Here is a 24,419-nt window from a genome sequence, read left to right as displayed (position 1 = left end):
CATGTACTTGTAAACAGAAGCTTAGTTTTAATTATATCATATTGTAAATATTTATATTGTATAGCTTAACCTTAAATTGTGCTGAGCTTTATAAAAAGAGATGTGGACTTTAGATTATTTATTAATCCTTTATTAATAAATATTAGATAATATATAGTGTATTTATAGCATTAATGAGTTGCATTAATTAAATTCCTTGGTATGTATATTTGGATAAATAGTATATTTTCTTTAAATATACTGCAGAGAGTTGTGTAGTTTTTATGCTTTTGTGTATGATGTTGTTATTTATGTATTTTAATATTCTTGTTATTATTTTTATAGGGTTTAAAACAACACCCTTCTTTCAAATAAAGAACCTTTACACATTGCGTCCGTCTTTGTGTTGAAATCCAGTGTTACAATGGAGCCGACGTAGGGACCCGAACCCTAGACCCTCAGGTTCCTGTGGACTCATGTCGAGTACTGTTATAGGCATGGACCAATGGTGCAACATGTGATTTCCAGTTGTTGTTTTTTTGTCTGGAGTCAAAGTTCCCAGCATATCTAGCAGTGTACGATTAAACCTTTCACACATGCCATTTCCCATTGGGTGGTATGGTGTTGTCTTGGACTTGTCTATTCCAGCTATGTGATAAAGTTCTTTCATTAAACCACTTTGGAAATTGGCACCCTGGTCTGTGTGAATCCGCTGTGGAAAACCACAATGCACAATGAACTGGTTAAATAAAACTTCAGCTGTTGTCTTGGCAGTCTGGTTCTTCGTTGGAAAAGCCTGTGCATATCTGGTAAAATGATCGGTGATAACCAAAATATTTTGGAAACCACTTTTCGATGACTCCAGAGTCAGATAATCCATGCACAGCAATTCCAACGGTTGACTCGTTCGGATATTTACCAGAGGGGCTCTGATGTTGGTTGGAGCTTTTCGTCGTAAACATCTGTTGCAACCAAAGAAGTACCTGCAGAGGAGACCTTACAGGAGGTTACTACTTTAGTTCCGGATGAGTTAGCCCTGGAACTTGAAGAGGCTCCTGCACAGGAAGAACCTTCAGATGCAGATGAAGTCCTGGAGGATGCTATTACATTTGAAGATCCCTCTGTGACTGAAGAAACAGAAGTAAAGCAGATCACACCGGTTCCAGTTCCAAGAAGGTCAACGAGACCTAGGAAATCACCTGATTGGTACCGGTCAGGTGAGTTTTCCATGACTACGCAAGTACTGAGGGATGACAGGCCAAATTGGAAAGAAAAGGCAACTTTTCTGACTTCTCTAGCTGCTACAGGTGTTCTTGACAGTATGCCAGACAATGCTTGTCAAGCATTACTTGCTATAGTAATGGAGAACTCGGGGGCATGTAAATAACGAGGACGTTATTTCACTTAGTGGGGGGAGAATGTAACCAGGTGAATGTTTTATGATTTTAAGCTATTGCACTGCACTGTACAAAATACACACATACACTGGGTTTTAGTTAAGGTTCAATACTTTAGGGCAGTTAGTGTAGCTTGTTTCATGTTTAGAATACTGACCTTTGACACTGACCAGTACTCACCTACTGACTGATATGTTTAAGCCAACAGGTGACTAATGACTTTTTGAAATTCACCTGACCAGAAAGGACGTGCTTTTCATTCTCTGAAATAGACGCCATTTTGAAATTTTTGAGGTTAGTTTTCTTTATCTTTTCTAATTTGCACTCTTTTTATTAACTTGCATAAAATTAAATGTAATTAATAAGCAATTATAATTTTATACACTAAAGCAATTAAATATAATTTATTTAGATTACATATTTTAGAATTATACATATACATTAATACTAGTGTTTAATCTATGAAGTAGTTATATTAATTTGGATTAAGATTTTATATAGGGGAATAAATGTAATACTTAGTTTATAATAAGGCGTGTAATGTCGTAGTTGCGTTCATTTGATATATATTATTATACTAGCTTAGCTTGTACTTGACAAATAGAAGAGTACTGTGTTTTCTATATTTTAGTATATCAGATATGGACGGTGATTTATGTGTTTTATTTGTTTTATAGCTGCTGATATCTACATTTCCTATTGACGACCTATGTTCTGTCGCCCTATCGCCCACAGCGAAAGGTAGACTATTGATTATTGCTCAGGGTACATTCTTGTTTAAGGCCCGTGCAGTATTCTTAATGCACCTGCAGTTCATGTACTTGTAAACAGAAGCTTAGTTTTAATTATATCATATTGTAAATATTTATATTGTATAGCTTAACCTTAAATTGTGCTGAGCTTTATAAAAAGAGATGTGGACTTTAGATTATTTATTAATCCTTTATTAATAAATATTAGATAATATATAGTGTATTTATAGCATTAATGAGTTGCATTAATTAAATTCCTTGGTATGTATATTTGGATAAATAGTATATTTTCTTTAAATATACTGCAGAGAGTTGTGTAGTTTTTATGCTTTTGTGTATGATGTTGTTATTTATGTATTTTAATATTCTTGTTATTATTTTTATAGGGTTTAAAACAACACCCTTCTTTCAAATAAAGAACCTTTACACATTGCGTCCGTCTTTGTGTTGAAATCCAGTGTTACAATGGAGCCGACGTAGGGACCCGAACCCTAGACCCTCAGGTTCCTGTGGACTCATGTCGAGTACTGTTATAGGCATGGACCAATGGTGCAACATGTGATTTCCAGTTGTTGTTTTTTTGTCTGGAGTCAAAGTTCCCAGCATATCTAGCAGTGTACGATTAAACCTTTCACACATGCCATTTCCCATTGGGTGGTATGGTGTTGTCTTGGACTTGTCTATTCCAGCTATGTGATAAAGTTCTTTCATTAAACCACTTTGGAAATTGGCACCCTGGTCTGTGTGAATCCGCTGTGGAAAACCACAATGCACAATGAACTGGTTAAATAAAACTTCAGCTGTTGTCTTGGCAGTCTGGTTCTTCGTTGGAAAAGCCTGTGCATATCTGGTAAAATGATCGGTGATAACCAAAATATTTTGGAAACCACTTTTCGATGACTCCAGAGTCAGATAATCCATGCACAGCAATTCCAACGGTTGACTCGTTCGGATATTTACCAGAGGGGCTCTGATGTTGGTTGGAGCTTTTCGTCGTAAACATCTGTTGCAACCAAAGAAGTACCTGCAGAGGAGACCTTACAGGAGGTTACTACTTTAGTTCCGGATGAGTTAGCCCTGGAACTTGAAGAGGCTCCTGCACAGGAAGAACCTTCAGATGCAGATGAAGTCCTGGAGGATGCTATTACATTTGAAGATCCCTCTGTGACTGAAGAAACAGAAGTAAAGCAGATCACACCGGTTCCAGTTCCAAGAAGGTCAACGAGACCTAGGAAATCACCTGATTGGTACCGGTCAGGTGAGTTTTCCATGACTACGCAAGTACTGAGGGATGACAGGCCAAATTGGAAAGAAAAGGCAACTTTTCTGACTTCTCTAGCTGCTACAGGTGTTCTTGACAGTATGCCAGACAATGCTTGTCAAGCATTACTTGCTATAGTAATGGAGAACTCGGGGGCATGTAAATAACGAGGACGTTATTTCACTTAGTGGGGGGAGAATGTAACCAGGTGAATGTTTTATGATTTTAAGCTATTGCACTGCACTGTACAAAATACACACATACACTGGGTTTTAGTTAAGGTTCAATACTTTAGGGCAGTTAGTGTAGCTTGTTTCATGTTTAGAATACTGACCTTTGACACTGACCAGTACTCACCTACTGACTGATATGTTTAAGCCAACAGGTGACTAATGACTTTTTGAAATTCACCTGACCAGAAAGGACGTGCTTTTCATTCTCTGAAATAGACGCCATTTTGAAATTTTTGAGGTTAGTTTTCTTTATCTTTTCTAATTTGCACTCTTTTTATTAACTTGCATAAAATTAAATGTAATTAATAAGCAATTATAATTTTATACACTAAAGCAATTAAATATAATTTATTTAGATTACATATTTTAGAATTATACATATACATTAATACTAGTGTTTAATCTATGAAGTAGTTATATTAATTTGGATTAAGATTTTATATAGGGGAATAAATGTAATACTTAGTTTATAATAAGGCGTGTAATGTCGTAGTTGCGTTCATTTGATATATATTATTATACTAGCTTAGCTTGTACTTGACAAATAGAAGAGTACTGTGTTTTCTATATTTTAGTATATCAGATATGGACGGTGATTTATGTGTTTTATTTGTTTTATAGCTGCTGATATCTACATTTCCTATTGACGACCTATGTTCTGTCGCCCTATCGCCCACAGCGAAAGGTAGACTATTGATTATTGCTCAGGGTACATTCTTGTTTAAGGCCCGTGCAGTATTCTTAATGCACCTGCAGTTCATGTACTTGTAAACAGAAGCTTAGTTTTAATTATATCATATTGTAAATATTTATATTGTATAGCTTAACCTTAAATTGTGCTGAGCTTTATAAAAAGAGATGTGGACTTTAGATTATTTATTAATCCTTTATTAATAAATATTAGATAATATATAGTGTATTTATAGCATTAATGAGTTGCATTAATTAAATTCCTTGGTATGTATATTTGGATAAATAGTATATTTTCTTTAAATATACTGCAGAGAGTTGTGTAGTTTTTATGCTTATGTGTATGATGTTGTTATTTATGTATTTTAATATTCTTGTTATTATTTTTATAGGGTTTAAAACAACACCCTTCTTTCAAATAAAGAACCTTTACACATTGCGTCCGTCTTTGTGTTGAAATCCAGTGTTACAATGGAGCCGACGTAGGGACCCGAACCCTAGACTCTCAGGTTCCTGTGGACTCATGTCGAGTACTGTTATAGGCATGGACCAATGGTGCAACATGTGATTTCCAGTTGTTGTTTTTTGTCTGGAGTCAAAGTTCCCAGCATATCTAGCAGTGTACGATTAAACCTTTCACACATGCCATTTCCCATTGGGTGGTATGGTGTTGTCTTGGACTTGTCTATTCCAGCTATGTGATAAAGTTCTTTCATTAAACCACTTTGGAAATTGGCACCCTGGTCTGTGTGAATCCGCTGTGGAAAACCACAATGCACAATGAACTGGTTAAATAAAACTTCAGCTGTTGTCTTGGCAGTCTGGTTCTTCGTTGGAAAAGCCTGTGCATATCTGGTAAAATGATCGGTGATAACCAAAATATTTTGGAAACCACTTTTCGATGACTCCAGAGTCAGATAATCCATGCACAGCAATTCCAACGGTTGACTCGTTCGGATATTTACCAGAGGGGCTCTGATGTTGGTTGGAGCTTTTCGTCGTAAACATCTGTTGCAACCAAAGAAGTACCTGCAGAGGAGACCTTACAGGAGGTTACTACTTTAGTTCCGGATGAGTTAGCCCTGGAACTTGAAGAGGCTCCTGCACAGGAAGAACCTTCAGATGCAGATGAAGTCCTGGAGGATGCTATTACATTTGAAGATCCCTCTGTGACTGAAGAAACAGAAGTAAAGCAGATCACACCGGTTCCAGTTCCAAGAAGGTCAACGAGACCTAGGAAATCACCTGATTGGTACCGGTCAGGTGAGTTTTCCATGACTACGCAAGTACTGAGGGATGACAGGCCAAATTGGAAAGAAAAGGCAACTTTTCTGACTTCTCTAGCTGCTACAGGTGTTCTTGACAGTATGCCAGACAATGCTTGTCAAGCATTACTTGCTATAGTAATGGAGAACTCGGGGGCATGTAAATAACGAGGACGTTATTTCACTTAGTGGGGGGAGAATGTAACCAGGTGAATGTTTTATGATTTTAAGCTATTGCACTGCACTGTACAAAATACACACATACACTGGGTTTTAGTTAAGGTTCAATACTTTAGGGCAGTTAGTGTAGCTTGTTTCATGTTTAGAATACTGACCTTTGACACTGACCAGTACTCACCTACTGACTGATATGTTTAAGCCAACAGGTGACTAATGACTTTTTGAAATTCACCTGACCAGAAAGGACGTGCTTTTCATTCTCTGAAATAGACGCCATTTTGAAATTTTTGAGGTTAGTTTTCTTTATCTTTTCTAATTTGCACTCTTTTTATTAACTTGCATAAAATTAAATGTAATTAATAAGCAATTATAATTTTATACACTAAAGCAATTAAATATAATTTATTTAGATTACATATTTTAGAATTATACATATACATTAATACTAGTGTTTAATCTATGAAGTTAATTTGGATTAAGATTTTATATAGGGGAATAAATGTAATAATTAATTTATAATAAGGCATGTAATGGCGTAATTACGTTCATTTGATATAGATTATTATACTAGCTTAGCTTGTACTTGACAAATAGAAGAGTACTGTGTTTTCTATATTTTAGTATATCAGATATGGACGGTGATTTATAAGTGTTTTATTTGTTTTATAGCTGCTGATATCTACATTTCCTATTGACGACCTATGTTCTGTCGCCCTATCGCCCACAGCGAAAGGTAGACTATTGATTATTGCTCAGGTACATTCTTGTTTAAGGCCCGTGCAGTATTCTTAATGCACGTGCAGTTCATGTACTTGTAAACAGAAGCTTAGTTTTAATTATATCATATTGTAAATATTTATATTGTATAGCTTAACCTTAAATTGTGCTGAACTTTATGAAAAGAGATGTGGACTTTAGATTATTTATTAATCCTTTATTAATAAATATTAGATAATATATAGTGTATTTATAGCATTAATGAGTAGCATTAATTAAATTCCTTGGTATGTATATTTGGATAAATAGTATATAGTCTTATTCAACTTACTGTGCTAGCACAACAAATATGCTATTCAACCTGAGTCATACCAACACACTGCAGATTTCTCTCCCTTGCCGGATATGCGCAATGCTATCCTTGCATGGGCTACCTGTAACTTCATTCTCAATTCTGCAGTCCACTTGTTAACACCTGTTAAGCTTTGGCAAAAAGTTTTCTTTACTTATAATTTTGTGTTTGTTTTTTGGTTGAACTTGACATACGGTTGGTAGTTGGGAATTCTGTGTTGAATTTACCATGTCCGACGCGAGTTCGTTGACAGCTAGCGCACGGAAAGTTTGTGCGCGAGATGGTTGTCCATTTCCTTTACGACGTAAAGACACACGTGTTGTGTCCGGACTGTCGGTCTTGTTCACAAGACCGTCAGTGTGAGATCTGCGCCACGTGGTCTCCTGACCAGTGGGTTCAGTTCGGTTCGCAGACTAAGGTTTCGGGTACCAGCAAAATCTTGTCGTCTGCTTCGGCAGTAGTCGGCAAGTCGGACTTAGTGGGTAGGTCCCATCAGTCTGTAGACACTTCGAAAAGTGTCCGGAAAGGGGGGAAACACAAGGGTGTTTCTTCGTCGGTCCGTGTTACGAGTACAGTTACAGATACTTCGGGAGCGCCCCCCCCCCCCCCCCCCCGGGCTCCTATTGTGACCGTGGTACGTGAGCCGTCTTCGTTAGTGACGGCGCCTTCTGTTTGTGTGGCTTCGTCGCGGGCGTCGCCATCGTCGTTACGGTTACCTTTACAAACAGAAGGGGGGCAGGGTGGAGTCGTCGCGGCACCGGTTTTGACGACTTCATCGGTTACCGAGCACATGCACTCCGTTGTGCATAGGTCCACTGCTTCGTCCGCAGAGCAAGTGGCCCCGACTTTGCCTTCGATTGCTGACAGTCGCTTTGTCACCTCAGCATTCTCAAGGCCCGAGGAGAGTTCTGCCAGTTTGCTTCGAACTGAGCCAGTTGTTCAGATGCCGGGATCCGTCTCTGATGGCATCCCGACCGATGTTTACCGTTGGGTGGAGGACTCATCCCGTTTGGGTCCTCCGTTTGCATATGTTTACCCTAAGGGTCCGGTGACTTCGGTAGCAACGGACATCTCCTCACAGTTTGCACCGTCTTTGGTCCCTACCTCTTCGACTTTACTCGATAGAGGACGAGGTTCGCGCAGATACCCCTCGGCTGGGGGTACTCTGTGGCCGCAAACTCCGACCGTTTCGCACTTGGCGCAGGAACGACCGTTAGGCTTTCAGGAAACGTTGTTTTGGAGTTTTGTGGAATTTTTGAACGCTTCGTCTCAGTTGGGATCATTGCTTTCGCAGACGGGACCGTCGGGTACGGCTCCCATTCCCCCCCCCCCCCTGGTTTTCCGCCAAAACCAGCAGAAACTGCGTCTCGACAGCAGTTTGACGATGCAGTTAGGGATTGTCATTCGGTTCCTATTGTTTCCGTCTTGGGAGACGCTGCCCCAGGGGCGTCTCGATTAGGGGGAGGAGTCCATATAGATCTTCGGGATCCAGTGGACAGTGACCTGGCTTCAGAGGAAGCGTCGGTTGGACCGGATTCTGTCGCTGACCCAGCTCTCTCTCACTTCGGTTCGGAGGTAGAGGAGGACTGTGATTATCCGGCGGTTCTGGCTTTTGTCAGGGACCAGGTCCGACAGGTATGCGGGGACGCTATACCTCAGGTTGAGGCCCAGCCTACATTCAAGGGTGTCTCCTTCGGGAACCGTTCTTTGAATTTGGTCACTCCTCGTGAGGAGTCGGGTTTACCACTTGCACAGCAGGCGCACAGTTCACTTTGTGACATTGATGTGTTGATCACTGGCAGTGATCGTATCCTGGGAGTGTGTGTTGATGAGTACCCAACGGCACTGCCTACGGGGGAAATCTTAACTGGAGCGCGCATTTTTCGTGCTGACTCCTATGAGACGTTGGGGGCGGATTTTCTCGAACATCCGGCAGTCGTTCCCGTTAGTGTCCGAGCCGCTTGTTCCCCATCGCCGCATGTGTCATTGCCAATCGCGGATCTGGAATCGTTCGAACGGCTGGCTAAGTCGATGTTCCAGGTTAATAACCATTTAGGTACGTTCCTATTTGGCTTGGATAAGGCTGTCAAGAGCCTTCCCGCGATGGCGAAAGGCTGTTTGGAGGCTGCGTCAAAAGCCTCTAAGCATATCGCTCAGTTATCTGGCCGATTGTTTGCGAACAGTCTTTTGTTACGGCGTGACCATTACCTGGCGGGTTTGAGTGTGTCAAACGTTGCAAAAACGTTTTATCCTACACGTTCGGTACAGGAAAATTTACTTTTCGGTCCCAATTTTAATATTGTCCTAGACAAGGATTTGTCGCGACCAGTCCCAAACACTCGACCCTCAACCTCTGGTAAACGTCGGTCCACGTTTTCGGGGTTCAAGCCTCCTCCTGTGAAAAAGGCTGCTTTTTTACAGTCGGCTCAGATCCCTAGGGTTCCTGACACTAGGAGGCAACCAGGTAACAACCCGTCTTCCGCTAAGCGAGGACGCAAACGTCGTACTGCGTTCCGTTCTCAGTTCACCAAAGGCGTTGCGCCTACGGGTGGTAAGCGGTTGGGGTGAGGGTACGTGAACGATCGGCAGTTGCTTTCGGAGGTACCGTTAGCAACCATACCCGTGGGGGGGGGGGGGGGGGGCAGTGTCACGGGGATCCTATAATACCCGTAACTGAATGAAACACACGATTATCCAAATATCTCTCCTAACTGTATATCTATTAGATCTCTCTGTAACGGGCGGTTATACCCTAATGTGGCTCGTCTAGGTATGATCAGAGATACGATCTTATATAAAGTATATGTAATATAGCACGTTTAGTTCACTAGAAAACACAACAAAAACACAATACTCTTTGGAATCTGTATTAACCTACGCTGACAAATGTACTGCCGCAGTAGTAATTAACAACAACAAATAATAACAACCCAGAACTGATCACTTAATTAGTTAATCTCTAGGTGTCTAGTTTACACAATATGCTAATCACTTCACCGTGACACAACACCCACACGTGTGATAATGGAGAAATGCTGCCAGGGGAACTTAATAAATAAAGGAATTACAACTCTATTCCTAACTGGTTAATTTTTAATTAACCCTTAACTACTCATTCAGTAACCTTGTAACACAGAATTAATACTGGTATCTATCACAATAAAGACAATAACCTAGGTCCTCTAGGATGACTGGCTAAGCTTTTTATAATTATTTAGGACAGTGAGCCTACAGATTACTGTGTCAGATGACCGGCAGCACCGTCTAAATAATATTGGTATAATACGGTATTAAAATATTTAAAGTCACATCAATCACATCAAGGTTATACAACAGAGCAGAAATGATACTTACCAAGTCCAAACGGACTAACGTTCCCTGGGGCCTTCCAATATGTTTCTCCCTGATATCTCTAAAACCCTAGCTATTTATTCAACTCTCAGAGACAGCGAATACCGCCTGGGTGTAAAAGGCGGTACCTCACGTATCATGTGGATTTTCCACAGCCACCATAACGGCATATTTTTGCCACACGGTTGAACAACCAATTGCCGGTGTTCGTGTCCCCGGTACCGGACACATTGGCGTTGGAGTACGACGCGTTAAGTATGGATTGGACGGGACTGGATTTTTATGCCTTCCCTCCTCCTGTCTTACTCGGCAAGGTGTTGACCAAAGTGGTCCAGGAACCTTGTCACGTGACGCAAATTTACCGAGTCGGTTTATCAGTGTCACTGGCGTATGTGGGTTCGTTTGGCGAACGCACGGGATTTCGATCCCTTATCGCCTACTGTCAACGATTTAGCGGAGTACTTTCTGGCGTTGGTCCAAGAAAGGAAACTTAAAGTCACGACAATGAAAAGTCACAGAGCTGCGATTTTCACTACTCTTAAACAGTGTGGATGTCGTGACTTTTCTACGAACTTGGTGTTGCATGATTTACTTAAATCATTACAATCAACGGTTGAACGACCTTCCATTATTCCGAAATGGAATGTCTTTCTGGTGTTACATGCTCTTAAGGGTGCGCCTTATGAGCCGTTGAGGTTTGCTAGTCTTCGTGCCTTGACGTGGAAGACTGTTTCTGGTTTCACTGGCAGCTTGTCGTCGGATCAGTGAGATACATGCTTTTTTGCATGACTTGGTTGATTACAATTCGGACGGGTCTGTCACTTTACGTACCGACCCTATCTTTGTTGCTAAAAACCAGTCTCCGGGGGAAGAGTTTCCACCTACTGTCATTCACAGTTTATCTCGTACACTGTCATTTGATAACTCGGATAGACTTCTTTGCCAGTGAGAGCATTGAAGTATTATTTGGAGCGTACGAAAAACCGGCGGCAGGGTAAAAAGAGATTGTTTATTTCTTATACCATTAGGCCGGGTGATGTCACAAAAAATGCTTTGTCTCGATGGATAGCAGCTACCATCAAGCTAGCATATGAGATGGCGGGTGATCATGTGTTACGGAATTTCTCTGTTAAACCACATGAGATCCGAGCCATTTCTGCTTCCCTGAATTTTCATGACTCTTTAGATATTATAAAGGTCATGAATGCAGGGGTTTGGAAAGGACGGCACACTTTTGACCGTTTCTATTTCCGGGATATGGCGGTTGGTCCTGACGGTACGTGTAGGATCCAGACAGACATTGCGGCTCAACACATCGTGTCTGTGCGCAGGGAAACGGAAAGGGGTCGACCTCTTTTCCGTCCGACTGCCATCGATTCACGCTTCGGACATATTTAACACTCCACCCTTTTCTGAGGGATGGGTTTTTTTGTAGTGTTGTCTACCGTTTCCTCTCCCTGGGGAGATGTTTTTCCTCCCTTTCATGGGGATGAGTTTTTCTTTTGGGAAGCCCCTTTTTATTCCCAAAAGTTTTTTGACTCCTTGTTACCGTATGTCGTGGTTCGTCCTATCTCCATGTCATTACTTCAAAAGAGCTTTTTGGGTACGGGTAAGTCCTCTATTTTCTTACCTCCTCCCATTAATGTTGAATTCATGTGCTCTAACGGTGTCATTGCACGTCCGTTATAGCATATTTGTTGTGCTAGCACAGTAAGTTGAATAAGACTATTAGAAAATTTGTTTCTAATTTTCATTATTATTCATACTTACCTAGTGCTAGCACAACAAACTATACCTCCCACCCACCCCTATGAGGCTTTCCCTCGGTGGGTGGACTTTGAACCGAGAATGAAGTTACAGGTAGCCCGTGCAAGGATAGCATTGCGCATATCCGGCAAGGGAGAGCATTCTGCAGTGTGTAGGTATGACTCAGGTTGAATAGCATATTTGTTGTGCTAGCACTAGGTAAGTATGAATAATAATGAAAATTAGAAACAAATTTTCTAATTTTCTTTAAATATACTGCAGAGAGTTGTGTAGTTTTTATGCTTTTGTGTATAATGTTGTTATTTATGTATTTTAATATTATTTTTATTATTTTTATAGGGTTTAAAACAACATCCTTCTTTCAAATAAAGAACCTTTACACATTGCGTCCGTCTTTGTGTTGAAATCCAGTGTTACATACATACATAACATACATACATACATAACATACGTAACATACATACGCAAATATAATATTAAGGTTTTAATAACAATTTTATTACAAATCAATACAAAGTTTCTTCCGTTTTTCAGTGTAATAATCAGTTTTTGCGTCATATGCCCTTTTCTTACTCCGAGCAGCATCTTGCTGTAATGAAATCGATTTCATCTTTGCTTCATGTTCAACTTTCAGATAACTCAAAGCTTCGTCTGTCTTCTTTAGTACCACTGACGTGTTTCTGACAACTGGTAATGATTTATTTCGTTTACTGGAGTTACAGAAGAAGAAAATATTATGGCAAACACAAATTAAGAGTAAATGAATTCATCAAAAACAGTTTGAATAAAAGTAATACTAACCCTTTGGATTCTTGTTTTTGTATCATGGGTGAAATATCAACATCATCTTCATCCACAACTTGATCTTCATAAATTGTTATATCAATACTGAAATAAAGTATTGAAGATTTCATTGAATTGCAATGTATAATTTGTAAAATACTTAAAATTACAGGATGTCATAATATACTTATGTACATGTAATTACAAGTACATTATGACATTCTGCTTAGGTACTGAACTTCCAGACTTGGTAGTCTCAACCTAATCCACTTGAAATTGTTGTTAATAACTGTTTTAAAAAGATTTCCTTTGATATTGTTCGCTTTTTCCCATTATAACCAATGATCCACGACTGACATACCAAAGGTCGTGGTATGTACTGTCCGGTCTATTGGAAAGTGCATTTTAAAGATCCCTTGCTACTAATTGAAACATTTAGCGGATTTCCTCTTACTACGTGTAACAATGAACAAATGTTTGACATCCAATAGCCGATAATTAATAAATCAATGTGCTCTAGTAGCGTCGTTAAACAAACAAAATTTCTTTCTTTCTTTCTGACATCGTTAAACCCAAATAACATACACCAAAATATGAAAGAAAGGGAATATTTGTTTAAAACCATTGGTTTCTACACTTCGACTGAATCGTGTCATCACATATGGTTTTATTTTATATTTAATTTAATAAATATAAATAGCACACATCACGGCCTTTCAAAGATCAGTCTGGGTACTGGTTGGGATGTAAATCAACCAGAAGGGTTCCCCCGAAGACCGATCGCACTGAGGTATGTTGGTTACCTATCGTAGAATAGGAGAATAATATTTTACAATTATCTGGGTGTTGGAAATCCTTACCTGTTAGTATCAGTAGATGGACAGGTAAAATGACTCGTTCCGGGATCGTTAACATAGGTAGGAATATTAGCAGCATCCGGTTCTGCGGAATTTGCCTTATCGTCGTCCAACTTGTTGTGGTACTGCTCTAGTTCACCGACGATGATGTTTAAAATGGCCAGTATCTCATCTCCAAGATCACCAACAACTGATTTTCCACCTCCTGTCTCCAGGATGTCAACCTTCTTTGCCCTGGCTACTCCCTTGGCTTTGGTTTTCATGCGACGCCACAACTCCTTCAAATCTTTCATGGTACATTTTGGCCTATCTGGAAATAGGGCTACCATTTGTTTTGTAATGGTGTCCCATGCCGCCTGCTTTCTTAAGTTTTATTTGTTGTCACTCTTTTTATCTTCTATGACCTCTTTGTGACTTTGAATTAATTCAATTAAAGCCATTCTTTCATCGTGAGAATAATTTTCTGTGCGCTTTTTTGCCGACATTACTTTTCATAAGATGGTATAAGAGTATTAACTGGCGTTTACAGTTTTGTACACATGTATTTGTGTGTGTGTGTTGGGTGGGTGGGTAGGTGGTTGGGGGGGGGGGGGGGGGTTAAAACACCCTCTTTATTTCCTATCATTATATTTTAAATTACTTTATGAAAATATTACGTGAGCTAATGGAACTTTGTTTTAATGTTAACAGTAATTAGCATTATTTGTCATTAAGAAAATGAAATATCTTTTTTATCTATTTGTGATATACAGGAAAATCACCCCCTCCCATTTCTTAAATGTTTTCATGTGATAATGCACGTGATAACCATGACCATAATTTGTAAATGGTAACATAACTGAAGAACAGAAATATCATCCTATTTGTCGTCAGATACAAGTTACACGCGGATAGCAAATTGCACGTGTTCGTATTTTCATAATATACGATAAACGCAGGTGTTTAGTCACACGCGTACAAGTGTTATTTTATCCGCGTTTAAGACTTACACGCATCTAAGATAAACGAGCGATGATCACCTTTCGTCAATTCGGCCCAGTATGTTTATTCATAGCCATGGTTTAAGACTTACACGCATCTAAGATAAAGAGCGATGATCACCTTTCGTCAATTCGGCCCAGTATGTTTATTCATAGCCATGGTTTAAGACTTACACGCATTTAAGATAAACGAGCGATGATCACCTTTCGTCAATTCGGCCCAGTATGTTTATTCATAGCCATGGTTTAAGTCTTACACGCATCTAAGATAAACGAGCGATGATCACCTTTCGTCAATTCGGCCCAGTATGTTTATTCATATGCAGATAAAGTTTTATCTATTACTGCTTAAAAGAAAAAAAAATGAGCCATGGTTTCCTGAAATGTACGTCTTTAGAATAAAAGCATGGTTGAAAGCCAAACAGAATTTTTTTTTTTTATCATGTTTTGAAGTTGGAATGTGCTGATTTAATGGAGAATGAATCTTAGGATCGATCCGTTGAGCAAAAACAATTGTTTTACGTTGCAACCAGTAGCCCACGACTGATAAATCAATTGTTTGGATATGTTATGTTGTCTGTAGGAAAGTACACATAAAACATCCACAGCAAGTCAATATATGGTTGCGGTGGTTTCTTTTGACATTTTTATCCAGTTGGCCATGACTGTCGTAAATTGAAGATGTACGTGCAAGAACCCTGTGTCTATGTGATTTTTGTTATGGATAGCAGGGTAATCTTCAAAATTATATCGATATCGATATTTGTAATTTAACGACACATTTATCATTTATTTTCATTCTAATAGGAAGGAAGGAAGGAAAGAAATGGTTTATTTAACGACGCACTCAACACATTTTATTTACGGTTATATAGCGTCGGACATGTGCAGCCAGGGATCTTTTATATGCATCATCCCATAGACAGGATAGCACATACCACGGTATTTGGTGTACCAGTCGTGGTGCACTGGCTGGAACGACAAATAGTCCAATGGGCTTACTGACGGGAATCGATCTCAAACCGACCTCGCACCAAGCGAGCGCTTTACCACTGGGCTAGGTGATTCTGATAGAAACACACGCCATAGCATATATTTATTTTCAGGTAGCTATACAGCCAACATGGTGTACATATATTTGAAAGTATGCAGCCAAACGTGCTACAAGCAATTAGTAATCACAATGGAAATGTCATTTACAAATACACCTCGGCCTCAAATAATGTAGTTTTAACTATATATATAAACAAGCTAAACTTTTAGTTAGACTAAGTATCATGATAGTATTCATAAAAAAACCAAAAACCAAAACAAAACATAATTTATTTTAAAAGTCGTGTTTTTGTTAAGCAAATACACTTATGGCGCCTTCATGTAAACTTCTTTAATCCCATTGGATGTTTGCCGTTGGACAAAATCCCTTATACCCCTGTGGGCGGAGCCAAATTCTCTTATACCCCGTCTGTAATTTCCAACAGTTTCCAGCCACCCCAGTTAATGCTAAAGCAATAATTAGATTATAAATAACATTGATAATCAATCAAGTATACATAATTAATTTTATTTTTACTATAAAATACACTTTTAAAAGCTGCAATGTTGAACTCGGCTACCTAATTACGGTCGTGGTGTTATTGTATTAATGCGCGATTAGCAACAGTTGGTTTTTATTTTAGTATTTTTATTTTTTTACTACATACACTTCTGATAAAAAAGAGATTTTTTATTTTTATTTATTAATATCTGTTTCAGACAATTTCGTATTACAAACATTTGAAGTTAAAAACTCGTTTATCGATGGAACTATTTTTCGTCACTGGCAAGTGGTTTCGTTCGCGTCCGCGTGGTACGGCTCCGTTAATAAATTGTTAACAATTATTGTCTGGCGTTATTTTGATTATTTGGCTATATGGTTTAACATGTCGGAAAGATAAATTCGTTGTAGAAGCATCTCTCGGGGTATATGGCTTTTTATGTACCCTCTGTGTGCTCTTTTACCCCCTCGCCTTCGGCTCGGGGTAAAATCACACACAGAGGGTACATAAAAAGCCATATACCCCTCGTGTTGCTTCTACAACTTATAATATCCTGCCGTGTACTCTGTTCATTATTAATAAGTTTTCTCTTTGTAGTTATCACTTTAAGTTTAATGCATCATAATAAGAAAAATACCTGTTTAGGGGATACTCCACCATAATAAAATGGAGCATAAGGCTGGCACCTGTTCGATTGTTTCGGTTATTGACCAGTCATATGTCATAAACAGTTTGTTATTGGATTTCCGATAGTGACGGTTTTGATGCCATATTACGTTATATCGTGATGCCTATGACTGGGACCCGTGTTCGTGAATGATGAGTCAGTCGATGTCCACTCTGCCATGAACAATTATTTAGCGCAAGATAATTAGTATCTCAAAATGGTGTTGTGTATACATGGGAATAACAATTATTTCAGATGAAAAATCGTTTCTCCAATTTACACAGGGTATTCAAATCGATTGCATACAAAAAGCTCTGTACTCTGCAATCACATTATTGATATTTTTCTTATTCAGCCATATTTTAGCGAAGATATTATTAGCAAAATGTAGATACATCCTAACAAAATATTGTTTATACTCTCATTGTCTAAATGTTTAAATGAGTTTTATTTTATATAATGATCACTTCCCACCTGACCTAAACACAAATTTGTATCGGTGTGAGTATATGCGTTTAGATATTTTGACCAACATTGTGTGTTCCCCTTTCTACTTTGGATCTACGAAAAAGAAAGTAATCTTCAAACACCTATCAGAAGAAACAATGGCTATGCAATGAGAAATAGAAGTACAGTCAAACCTAAACCTGTCGTCATCCATAGTCAGCAGCCACGTCTCTTAGTTGATTGTTTTGTTCCCCTAGATGATTTGTATGGTGGGACAGAACCTTTATTAAGTGGTTCAGTAAGAGGGGTCGATCTTGAGACCTATCGTACCTCAGGTGGAAGATGTTGATTTACCATCACGTTATATGTCACTCCAGTTAGTGGATACTCTTAACAAGGAAGACCGGCCTCGATGGTCTCGTGGTTAAGTCATCGGATATTAAGTCTGGTAGGTACAGGGTTCGAAGCTCGGTACCGGCTACCACCCAGAGCGAGTTTTAACAATTCAATGGGTATAAGACCACTCTTCTCTCTCACTAACCACTAACCCACTGTCCTGGACAGCCCAGATAGCTGAGGTGTGTGTGCCCAAGACAGCGTGCTTGAACCTTAATGGGATAAAAGCACGAACATAAGTTGAAATGAAATTAATAACAAGGAAGACTAGAATCCATCTCTTCATTGTCCAATAGAAGAAAAGAGAAATCAATATATTAATTTAATTGGTCATTCTGTGTTTTCCTAACGACTTTCAGCAAGTCATTACTAAACCCATATATAAAGCCACAGTACGTGTGGCCAACTGCAGGAGTGTTGGAAAGAGGCAGGTAAGTGTAAGTGCGTGGTTTATTTTGTACATCCAGTGTTCGATGTTTTTATTCGTGTTAGACGGTCGTGAATATTTCATTCATTCAATCATTCAGTCAGTCAGAAAAACAAACACAACAAACAAACAAAAGCAACAACACCTGATTGCCGCCACATAGGCTTCCAATACCGAACAGCAGCAAAGGATTTTGTTATATATGCTTCTTTATAGACAGGACTGCATATATCACGACCGAGACGCATCCGTCTGCGTTGAGTCTAACGCAGACGCATGCGTTAAAAAGCGGTCGTCTGCGCCGGGCATTAAGCACATTGAGGGTTGGACTATACAAATTCAAATCCCATAGGCGACCATGTTAACGTTTGTGTTTAAAAACACTATATGCAATATATCAACCAAACTGTGACCCATAAATATCAGTACTACAACCCCTACCTCAAAGTATTAACTGCAGAAAATGGTACCTTTCATGGCTCATTTTCGGTATAACCAGATGTTTCTGCAACACCCCTAGTTTCGCACAAAATCTGAGTACTTTGTTTTACAGGTACCCCATACATGTTCCAAGCACAAGGCTACTTGACACGGTGGTACTACATCAAATAAAATTGCATACATTTTTAGCCCAGATGAAACTATTTTTTTTACAACCAACACACTCACATTTATAACCAATCACAGGACTTGTGGTGTTAACTTCTCTATCAAAAGATCGGTGCACCTCGAACTTCGACCCAGCCGGAAATTAATTGGTATAGTGCAACCTATAGAGGAGAGGGCCTCGTAATGCCCGGCGCAGACGAGCGTTTTTTTTAACGCATCCGTGTGCGCCTACCTGCGATGCGTTCCTGCGATCCACTGACGATTTCTTTTATTAATTAATTTATTTATATTTTACTCTAGGAAAAATAACAAAGATTAAATGCAATTTATTAATACATTTTAAAACATAATAAATTTTATTTAAAACATTATGTACAATATACTATTACGATACAAATCTTTGTTATTTCACAATTGTTTGTTTTAATTATTATTATTAGGCATAGTACAATGACTGCAATAATTTATATTTTTTTATTTTATCTATTTCAAAGATGAGCAGTTGGAAATTATTTGTGTTGAAACATCTACATGTTAGTCATTTTTAATGGTCGGGTCTGTTTCCACAGTTCTATTCATCACTGAATCACTGCAAATTTGTAGACGTAGGCCTCAGAGATGTCACATGCGGCTGAAGAAAAGCTAATTTATCCAATATCCAATGTTTTTTTAGGAGTGGGGTTTTTTCCTGTACTTCCACTTGGTGAAGGCTTTAAAAAAATTTCGTATCTATCACGCAATGATCTTATACGTGTTGTTATTTTTTCTCTCTGAAATAAAATTAAACATGATACTAGTATATATATTTTGTTTTCCTGTATTATTTGTTTTTAATGTGTGTATTTTATAATGGTATAATTATTATAGATATACAGATACACCCAATCCCACATAGGGCCCTACACAAGTAAATAGCTCGTGCAAACTGAGTTGATGGTGCAAAATAATAACCAAGTGATTTTTTAGGATATGTGCATGCCACAATGAACATTATATTTAATTTGAAATTAATATGAGTAAACATGACATTGTATTGATATATACAATAAACAAATCAATATAAAAAAGTGAACGCAACGCAGACGCAAGTAGGCGCATACGTGCGTCCTTAGACGGATGCGACAGGAGACGGATGCGTTTGTGTGTCTAACATCAAACATGTTTGATATTTGAAAAATCGAAGCAGCGCAAAAAAACGCGACGCAGAGGGGGTCGCACACGATGCGTTTTTTTTACTGCGTTCGTACGGATGCGTTTTTTAACGCAAAACGCATGCATTAAAAAACGCTCGTCTGCGCCGGGCATTGGTGATGTCGTTAAACAAAACAAACTCTGAATATTGTACGACGCGTTCGACTTAATTAAGCCATGTAGTCCGGTGATAAAGCTCTTCTCTGAAGTCCATCAATGGGGCTGTCCTGAATGTGCTACATTATAAGATAGTCAATCAATTATTGTGCTCTAGTAGTGTTGTTAAACAAAACAAACTGAATATTGTACGACGCGTTCGACTTAATTAAGCCATGTAGTCCGGTGATAAAGCTCTTCTCTGAAGTCCATCAATGGGGCTGTCCTGAATATGCTACCATTATAAGATAGTCAATCAATTATTGTGCTCTAGTAGTGTTGTTAAACAAAACAAACTGAATATTGTACGACGCGTTCGACTTAATTAAGCCATGTAGTCCGGTGATAAAGCTCTTCTCTGAAGTCCATCAATGGGGCTGTCCTGAATGTGCTACCATTATAAGATGGTCAATACATTATTGTGCTCTAGTAGTGTTGTTAAACAAAACAAACTGAATATTGTACGACGCGTTCGACTTAATTAAGCCATGTAGTCCGGTGATAAAGCTCTTCTCTGAAGTCCATCAATGGGGCTGTCCTGAATGTGCTACCATTATAAGATAGTCAATCAATTATTGTGCTCTAGTAGTGTTGTTAAACAAAACACACTTTAACTTTTAACGTCAGCATTCTAGATATGACATCGTCCGGGCCAAAGTGGTTCACCGTACGTAGTAAAGGGATATTAAAGGCCGTCTAATTGGCGCCTGCTGGCTAAAAATAAAATGAATGAATGAATGAATGAATGAAAGTTTAACGACACCCCAGCACAAAAAAATACACATCGGCTATGGGTATCAGAAAAGATAAGTATATGGAAATATTATTTATACACTTATTTAAAACCACAGTATAAAGAGTTGTTGGGAAAAGTACAATACAATACAAATATCAAGATAAGTATATTTTAAAATACTATATAGAAATCAAAGTGTTTGCTGAAAAATAAAATGCTTAGGATCGATCCGTTGAGCCAAAACAATTGTTTTCTGTTCCAACCAGTAGCCCACGACTGATAAATCATTTGTTTGGATATGTTATTTTGTCTGTAGGAAAGTACACATAAAACATCCACAGCAAGCCAATATATGGTTGCGGTGGTTTCTCTTGATATTTTCATCCATTTGGCCATGACTGTCGTAAATTGAAGATGTGCAATAATTTATTTTCATTCTAATAGGAAGGAAGGCAAGAAAGAAATGTTTTATTTAACGACGCACTCAACACATTTTATTTACGGTGATATGGCGTCGGACATGTGCAGCAAGTGATCTTTTATATGCACCATCCCATAGACAGGATAGCACATACCACAGTCTTTGATGTACCAGTCGTGGTCCAATGGGCTTACTGACGGGGATCGATCTCAAACCGACCTCAAGCGCTTTACCACTGGGCTAGGTGATTCTGATAGAAACACACGCCATAGCATATATTTATGTTCAGGTAGCTATACAGGCAACACGGTATTCATATATTTGAAAGTATGCAGCCAACACAAAACGTGCTACAAGCAATTAGTAATCACAATGGAAATGTCATATACAAATATACTTCGGCCTCAAATAATTTAGTTTTAACTATATATGTAAACAGGCTACAATGTTATACCACGTATCATGATAGTAGTCACAAAAAAAATAAAAATAAACAAAAACAAAACATATAATATAAAAGTCGTCGAGTTTTTATTAAGCAAATATACCTTTCAGGTCCGTGTACTCTGTCCATTATTAATAAGTTTTGTCTTTGTAGTTATCACTTTAAATTTAATGCATGATAATAAGAAAAATACCTGTTTAGGGGGTACACCATCATAATAAAATGGAGCAGAAGGCTGGCACCTGTTCGATTGTTTCGGTTATTGGCCAGTGACGTAGCGAGGGGGACACGGGGGAAATGCGCCCCCAATCAAACCTTTTTTCTTTCTTTTTTTTACTGTATTATATTTTATAAAATCAAACATACATATATACATAGTGTGAGCCCCCCCCCCCCTCTCCCACACACACACCAATAGTGGGTCCCCCTCCAATATAAAATCCTGTCTATGCCAGTGTTAATGACATGCCATATTATCGTGTGGTATCTGTGGCACATATGTCACAAACAGTTTGTTATCGGATTTCCGATAGTGACGGTTTTGATGCCATATTACGTTATATTGTGATGCATGTGACTAGGACCCGTGTTTGTGAATCATAACGGGATATATTATCTATTTTCAGCGTCCACTCGTCAGTCGATGTCCGCTCTGCCATGAACAATACGTCACTCAGTTGCCAGGTCATCTTGGCGGACTTCCCGCCTCCGCCGCCACCAATGTCGGCCATCTTGAAAGCACTGTACTGTATATTTATATTATTGTTTTCGCTCGTAACTTTAATTGGAAACATGTTCGTCATTGCAGCTGTGGCGGCGTTCAGGAGTCTTCAGAAACGCATCTACGCGTTCGTCGTAGTTGTGGCTTGCGCAGATATTAGTCTCGCCATCTTTGTTATGCCTTTCCGTCTGTACGAAGAGTGGAACAGCGGCTGGCTGCTCGGAAAGTGGTTCTGTCTGATCGTTAACATGTTTGATGGAATATTTTGTTCAGCTTCTATGGGAATACTGTGCTGTTTGGCAGTTGAAAGGTACCTGGCCGTGTGCAAGCCATTCCTATACACGAAACTGACTGCCAAAATGACCGCCATTGTGATCAGTGCTTGCTTAAGCATCATCTTCGTCGCGTGGAGCGTATTTCTCTTCAACGAATTTCATATCATTGGAATAGAAGATTTAGTCGCTTGTTTATCGGACGGGGCTTGTCCCCTCGTCTTAAACCTTCAGTCCGCTTTGTTTTTCAGCAGCCTAACTTTCTGGGTGCCGTCTCTTGTCATGTTGTACTGTTACTGGCAGATATTTGTGACAGCAAACCGTCATATGCGTGCCATACACGACACCACTGTCTCAGACGCTGAAAAACGTACCTACGCAGCATCCCGAAAAAGTGCAAAAGCAGCAAAAACTTTAGGAATCGTCATTGGCTGTTTCTTTCTGTTTTGGCTGCCATATTTCGTTGTATTGATTGGCGATGCTCTCGAAGGGTTCCAGTGGTCAATCCAGCTTAAAATATGTGTAATGTGGTTAGGCTACCTCAACTCTATGGTGAATCCCTTCTTGTATTACATCTTTAGCGCAGAATTTAAAGCAGCTTTTAAATGCCTTTTAAACTGCAAAAGAAGGCTTTCAGAAAATGGCACAGTGTTTTCAACTACAGGTGAACCTAATTAAGTGGGGTTATTTAGCGTAAACCTTCAGCTTAGGACAGCTAAAGTATCTTGAAAATCATACACAGTTTATAACATGAATAGTAATAGTCAAATGTTGATGTCTTGACTTGAGACTAAATAAGGAAAAGAAAGGAATGTATGTTTACCGACCACTCAAGCTAATCGCCAGTAACTAGTGTAAAATAATTAAGATAAATACAGGACTTTAGAGTATAAAAGAAGAGATCTGATGCTGGCGCATTTAGAATTAATGGACTTTTCAAGAGGAAATCAATCAAATAATGGCGTCAAATTGCCTTTCAGAAACTTGATTCGTGCTTCCACTGTTATATTCATATTCTAGAAACAACTTTTGGCTACAACTAACGAGAACAACCGTGACTCGTCCTGTAAATGGATTACAAAGTTACCTCTAAAACACAAATAACAATACGTATTTCTATTCATTTCATTGCTATGGTCAGTTAACAGCATATTAAACAGCCCGTGGAAACTCGTTCGACGGGAAATGTACTAATACCAACGAAACACACTTTACATGCATTTATTACAGGCACGTTTGCAGGCAATAATTGTGCGCCGGTGGGATTCTATATTATAAGTCCTCAGAGTGAGAGAACATTTTAGGAGGTCGGATCATTCTACCGCGGAAACTACATTGTAAAAAAAGAAATCTGCTTGAAGCAGGGGAACATTTCGACCCCCAAACCCCCTCCCCTGCACACCTGTAACAACTTCAGAGCATTTTACTCCCGCCTCCTCTCTGCTATGTTCGGCCCTGTTTTGCCTACTCACCCCCTCTATGTTCGGCCCTGTTTTGCCTACTCACCCCCTCTATTTTCGGCCCTGTTTTGCCTACTCACCCCCTCTATGTTCGGCGCTGTTTTGCCTACTAACCCCCGCTATGTTCGGCCCTGTTTTGTCTACTCACCCCCGCTATGTTCGGCCCTGTTTTGCTTACTCACCCCGCTATGTTCCGCCCTGTTTTGCCTACTCACCCCGCTGGGGGGGGGGGGGGGGGTCGAATATGAACCAAGTGGACCTTTTTCTATTTTGTTTTTGCACCACCAGAAACTCCATATGTATAAACCTGACTGTTTTAGTTCTGAAAGCGGACCATTTGCTTCAGCGTCCGAACCCCCCGAACCCGCCTAG

The 24,419-nt window shown here is 39.2% G+C and overlaps 1 protein-coding gene across 1 annotated transcript; it reads left to right on the top strand.

Moving 5' to 3' along the window:
- Positions 1 to 22,386: 22,386 nt before the first annotated feature.
- LOC121381732 (trace amine-associated receptor 4-like) lies at positions 22,387 to 23,265 on the top strand. The gene has a single exon (XM_041511079.1). The coding sequence runs from the start codon at positions 22,387 to 22,389 to the stop codon at positions 23,263 to 23,265; it is 879 nt and encodes a 292-aa protein (XP_041367013.1).
- The last annotated feature ends 1,154 nt before the right edge of the window (positions 23,266 to 24,419 follow it).

Source organism: Gigantopelta aegis, chromosome 9 (assembly GCF_016097555.1).
Source record: "Gigantopelta aegis isolate Gae_Host chromosome 9, Gae_host_genome, whole genome shotgun sequence".
In the NCBI taxonomy this organism is placed as follows: domain Eukaryota; kingdom Metazoa; phylum Mollusca; class Gastropoda; order Neomphalida; family Peltospiridae; genus Gigantopelta; species Gigantopelta aegis.
Note: the sequence above shows the minus strand (reverse complement) of the source record. Positions and strands in the feature narration are given on the sequence as shown.